This window comes from Pongo pygmaeus, chromosome 9 (genome assembly GCF_028885625.2).
Source record: "Pongo pygmaeus isolate AG05252 chromosome 9, NHGRI_mPonPyg2-v2.0_pri, whole genome shotgun sequence".
NCBI lineage: Eukaryota > Metazoa > Chordata > Mammalia > Primates > Hominidae > Pongo > Pongo pygmaeus.
Genome location: NC_072382.2, coordinates 18,917,317 through 18,923,641, shown reverse-complemented (window position 1 = coordinate 18,923,641; position 6,325 = coordinate 18,917,317). Strand labels below are relative to the sequence as shown.

Below are 6,325 nucleotides of genomic sequence, written 5' to 3'. Positions count from 1 at the left end.
ATGGAACATATCTCAAAATAATAGGATATTTCTATGACAAAACCACAGCCAATGTCATACTGAATGAGCAAAAACTGGAAGCATTCCCTTTGAAAACTGGCACAAGACAGGGATGCCCTCTCTCACCACTCCTATTCAACAGAGTGTTGGAAGTTCTGGCCAGCGCAATCAGGCAGGAGAAGGAAATAAAGGGTATTCAATTAGGAAAAGAGGAAGTCAAATTGTCCCTGTTTGCAGATGACATGATTGTATATCTAGAAAACCCCATCGTCTCAGCCCCAAATCTCCTTAAGCTGATAAGCAACTTCAGCAAAGTCTCAGGATACAAAATCAATGTGTAAAAATCACAAGCATTCTTATACACCAATAAGAGACAAACAGAGACCCAAATCATGAGTGAACTCCCATTCACAATTGCTTCAAAGAGAATAAAATACCTAGGAATCCAACTTACAAGGGATGTGAAGGACCTCTTCAAGGAGAACTACAAACCACTGCTCAAGGAAATAAAAGAGGATACAAACAAATGGAAGAACATTCCATGCTCATGGGTAGGAAGAATCAATATCGTGAAAATGGCCATACTGCCCAAAGTGATTTATAGATTCAATGTCATCCCCATCAAGCTACCAATGACTTTCTTCACAGAATTGGAAAAAAATACTTTAAAGTTCATATGGAACCAAAAAAGAGCCTGCATTGACAAGTCAATCCTAAGCCAAAAGAACAAAGCTGGAGGCATCACACTACCTGACTTCAAACTATACTATGAGGCTACAGTAACCAAAACAGCATGGTACTGGTACCAAAACAGAGATATAGACCAATGGAACAGAACAGAGCCCTCAGAAATAATGCTGCTTATCTACAACTATCTGATCTTTGACAAACCTGACAAAGCAAGCAATGGGGAAAGGATTCCCTATTTAATAAATGGTGCTGCAAAAACTGGCTAGCAATAAATAGAAAGCTGAAACTGGATCCCTTCCTTCCACCTTATACAAAAATTAATTCAAGATGGATTAAAGACTTACATGTTAGATGTAAAACCATAAAAACCCTAGAAGAAGGCCTAGGCAATAGCATTCAGGACATAGGCATGGGCAAGGACCTCATGTCTAAAACACCAAAAGCAATGGCAATAAAAGCTAAAATTGACAAATGGGATCTAATTAAACTAAAGAGCTTCTGCACAGCAAAAGAAACTATCATCAGAGTGAACAGGCAACCTACAGAATGGGAGAAAATTTTCACAACCTACTCATCTGACAAAGGGCTAATATCCAGAATCTACAATGAACTCAAACAAATTTACAAGAAAAAATCAAATAACCCCACCAAAAATGGGTGAAGGATATGAACAGACACTTCTCAAAAGAAGACATTTATGCAGCCAAAAGACACATGAAAAATGCTCATCATCACTGGCCATCAGAGAAATTCAAATCAAAACCACAATGAAATACCATCTCACACCAGTTAGAATGGCGATCATTAAAAAGTCAGGAAACAACAGGTGCTGGAGAGGATGTGAAGAAATAGGAACACTTTTACCCTGTTGGTGGGACTGTAAACTAGTTCAACCCTTGTGGAATTCAGTGTGGCAATTCCTCAGGGATCTAGAACTAGAAATACCATTTGACCCAGCCATCCCATTACTGGGTATATACCCAAAGGATTATAAGTCATGGTGCTATAAAGACACATGCACAAGTATGTTTACTGTGGCACTATTCACAGTAGCAAAGACTTAGAACTATCCTAAATGTTCAACAATGATAGACTGGATTAAGAAAATGTGGCCCATATACACCATGGAATACTATGCAGCCATAAAAAATGATGAGTTCATGTCCTTTGTAGGTACATGGATGAAGCTGGAAACCATCATTCTCAGCAAACTATCACAAGGACAAAAAACCGAACACAGTATGTTCTCACTCATAGGTGGGAATTGAGCAATGAGAACACATAGACACAGGAAGGGGAACATCACACACTGGGACCTGTTGTGGGGTGGGAGGAGGGGGGAGGGACAGCATTGGAGATATACCTCATGTTAAATGATGCGTTAATGGGTGCAGCACAGCAACATGGCACATATATACATATATAACAAAACTGCACATTGTGCATATGTACCCTAAAACTTAAGGTATAATAATACAACAAAAGATTTTACTGTTCCACTTGGCTTTGCCTTTGTTGTAAACACGATTCTCTTCCCTGTCCCTGTTATTGCTCCATTCTTGAAGCTGGATTTGGGTGAGCACCAGGTGGAAGACTCAATGGATTTGATGATCTTTAAAGCAAGAATTGAATGGGAAGCTGAAACACCTAGTTCTAGTTCAGGCTCTGCACCAACCAGCTCTGTGACTCTGGACCCCAGATTCCTCTTCTGTGACATGAAGAATCCATGAGCCCCCTTCTAAATTTGATAGCTTATGATTACTCTTTATAGGAAACTAGGAAGGAGAGAGGTCTCTGCATCTGACTTCTCTGTGATAGGATATCTTTGGAGAGAAGAATGTTGGAAAAGACCAGTCAAACCAATCTTATTTTTCAAAACTTCATAGTACGTGAGGTTCTATGACAGGAAAAGTGAAATAAGAAACCACAAAGTAGGGACTGGTTTCATTTTAAATATTTAGACATTTTCACAGAAGTTATTTACTGAGGTCAGGCCCTCCTTAAGATTCTGTGTGCATCCCCATTTTAGGTTTCCTTAACTGTGAACCCCAGAAATGTCCATTTAATGTGCTGTCTGATTAGGACACAGACTTATGTTTCAGGATCTCTTCCTTTGGCCCTGCCAATTAAAAAGTCAGAATTAAAGTATTTGAGACATCGCAGGCAAAATGTCTCTACCACTGTCAGTGGTTTACACATCTATTGACCTGTTTATGAAATTATCTCTCAAAGGTATTTCTTTTCCATGCAGAGGTTTAATACATGTTAATTTCCTTTTAAAAATTCTACTCTAAATCCATTCAATTTTTAGCTTTTAAAGACAATTTGATGATTATATTGTATATACACCTTGTTCTGTTAACCTTCAATAGCCTTGGACTAAAAATACAACAATGAATCTTTTAAAATCAGAAGACTAAAGTGGTCCTTACAAATCCTTTGAGGGGACCTCTCATTGACACTCCAAACCAGAAGTAATTATAGAACATTTGCTTTCAAGCTAAATTTCACAGAAAATATGCACCTAGTGATAGAGTCATTGTTCCTGTGAGGATGAAACCTCCCCATGTAAGATTCCTGCCTTCTGCATAAACATCCTGTGTATGAAAGATTGGTATATGGCAGAAGGATCAGCTGGGTACACAGAGGAGCATGGTGGGGAGCTAAAGGGAGGGCACAACAATGAGGGGATGGCATTATGGATGTTTTATAGATCAGGAAACTGAGGCTCGGAGAGATTTCATCACTTGTCCCAGGCCACACAACTCTTCTTTGGACCAAGGTCTGTATTTTTGAGATGTAAGTGCTTCTACCACATCACTGACTTCTGCAGAGTACCTTATAGTGGTTCATCATATCAATCTTGCCTTATACTATCACATGGAATGAGTTTTCTACACTGAGTGCTAACATTTCTCAACCCCAACCTCAAATCTGTGAAGCTAACCAGGTTCCCTAATAGGCATAAGAAAGAAACTGAGAAGAGGAAAGGAAAATCACAAAGCCTCAACCACTGTCCTTGGAGGAAGTTATGGAGAAGGGGAAATTTATGAGGTGGTAACAAGTCAGAAGGCATTTCAATAATTAGTTAGTTAAATTGGGGTAAAATACACAACAGGATTTACCATCCTGTTGTTACTTAGTAACATTAAAATACATTCACATAATTGTGCAGCCATCACCACCTTTCATCTCTAGAACACCTTTCATTGCCCCAAACTGAAACTACCGTGAAACACTAACTCCATATTCTTCCTCCCCCTGCAGTCCCTGGCAGCCACCATTCTACTTTCTGCCTCTATGAATTTGACTACTCTAGGTACTCTAGGTGCTGTATAAGTGCACTTATACAGTATTTTTATTTCTGTGACTTAGCATGTCACTTAGCATATTCAGTCCCATTTTATTATGTAGCTGACTGTTCTAAGGGCTTGTTTCTTAACCCTGGGACCCTTTAATCAGAACCCTGGGACATGACAAGTCTGCACAAGCAGAGGTAGATGTCAGGCACTCTTTAGGCATAGGAGATGTGGTGGAAACATGTACATTTTGAGAAACACAGATCTGGGCTCAAATAAGCTGTGTGGCTTTAGGCAAGTGGCTGGACCTCTCTGAGTCTCAGTTTTTTTCTTTATGTATGTATGTATGTATGTATGTATGTATGTCTGTATGTATGTATTTATTTATTATACTTTAAGTTTTAGGGTACACGTGCACAATGCGCAGGTTAGTTACATACGTATACATATGCCATGCTGGTGTGCTGCACCCATTAACTCATCATTTAGCATTAGGTATATCTCCGAATGCTATCCCTCCCCCCTCCCCCCACCCCACAACAGTCCCCAGAGTGTGATGTTCCCCTTCCTGTGTCCATGTGTTCTTATTGTTCAATTCCTATGAGTGAGAACATGCGGTGTTTGGTTTTTTGTCCTTGCGATAGTTTACTGAGAATGATGATTTCCAATTTCATCCATGTCCCTACGAAGGACATGAACTCATCATTTTTTATGGCTGCATAGTATTCCATGGTGTATATGTGCCACATTTTCTTAATCCAGTCTATCATGTTGGACATTTGGGTTGGTTCCAAGTCTTTGCTATCATGAAAAGTGCCGCAATAAACATACATGTGCATGTGTCTTTCTTATCTATAAAATGTCCTCTGATTTTTCTTGTGAGCATTTAATCAGCATGTGCTAGATCAGCAAAAACACTTCAAGGCAGCAACACTACAAAATCGAGGCCTATGTTGGGAATAACATCAAGCAGCTGTTATTTGCTGTTTTGTTCACTTGTCTCAGAACATGTTTTGGGGAAAACCAAGGGAGAGAACAAACTCAAGAGGGAGCAGAATGATGATAGTCCTCTGGCCTGGGAAAGATGTTTCTAATGATTGAGGAGAGTTCTTTGATTTCTGTGATTCCAGGCTGTCAGCTCCTGTGCTTTAAAATATGGCTGCTACAAACAATGTGACTAAAATAATTTTCCTGGGATTTTCCCAGAATTGGAATGGGCAGAGGGTCATTTTTGTGATGTTTCTCCTCATGTACACAGCTGTTGTGCTGGGCAATGGACTCACTGTGGCGACCATCTTGACCAGCAAAGGGCTCACCTCCCCCATGTATTTCTTTCTCAGCTACTTATCCTTTGTGGAGATCTGCTACTGTTCTGTCATGGCCCCCAAGCTTATCTTTGACTCTTTTATCAAGAGGAAAGTCATTTCTCTCAAGGGCTGCCTCACACAGATATTTTTCCTCCATTTCTTTGGTGGCACTGAGATCTTTCTCCTGATGGTGATGGCCTATGACCGCTATGTGGCCATCTGCAAGCCCTTGCACTACGTGGCCATTATGAACCAGTGAATGTGTGGTCTCCTGGTGGGGTTAGCATGGGGCAGGGGCCTGCTGCATTCTGTTGGGCAAACCTTCCTCATTTTCCAGCTCCCTTTCTGTGGCCCTAACATCATGGACCACTACTTCTGTGATGTCCACCCAGTGCTGGAGCTGGCCTGCGCAGACACCTTCCTCATTAGCCTGCTGATCATCACCAATGGCTGCTCCATCTCTGTAGTCAGTTTCCTGGTGCTGATAGCTTCCTACCTGATCGTCCTGCACTCTCTGAGAAGCCACAAATCGGAGGGGCGGTGAAAGGCCCTCTCCACCTGTTCCTCTCATGTCACAGTTGTCGACCTGTTCTTCATACCTTGCTCCTTGGTCTATATTAGGCCCTGTGTCACCCTCCCTGCAGACAAGATAGTTGCTGTATTTTATACAGTGGTCACACCTCTCTTAAACCCTGTGATTTACTCCTTCAGGAATGCTGAAGTGAGAAACGCCATGAGGAGATTCATGGGGAGAAAAGTAATTTGAGAAGAGAAGTAGGTGATTTAGTTAGGGAAAATAGGAGGAGTAAGGGATGGGAAATTAGGGCATGTAAGATCTCACTCTACATCTACCTTGCCCAATGGAGTGAGTGGCCTTGGGCCAGTCACCTTCTTTTTTGAAGTTTCAGTTTCCTCATCTTATGGGATTGGACAAGATTAAAGGGATCCCTGGGAGGGAGTAAGAGGGGTCTTCTAGTGCTGTGCTTCCAAATCTGACAGTGGCTTTGAGACATATTGGTTGGTCTAGAG

General features: G+C 41.1%; 1 protein-coding gene across 1 annotated transcript; it reads left to right on the top strand.

The window, feature by feature from the left end:
• The first annotated feature begins 5,144 nt into the window (after positions 1-5,144).
• Positions 5,145-6,062, top strand: LOC129007453 (olfactory receptor 4X1). The gene is given in 1 exon segment (XM_054438366.1): positions 5,145-6,062. A coding segment is annotated over 1 exon segment (918 nt).
• The last annotated feature ends 263 nt before the right edge of the window (positions 6,063-6,325 follow it).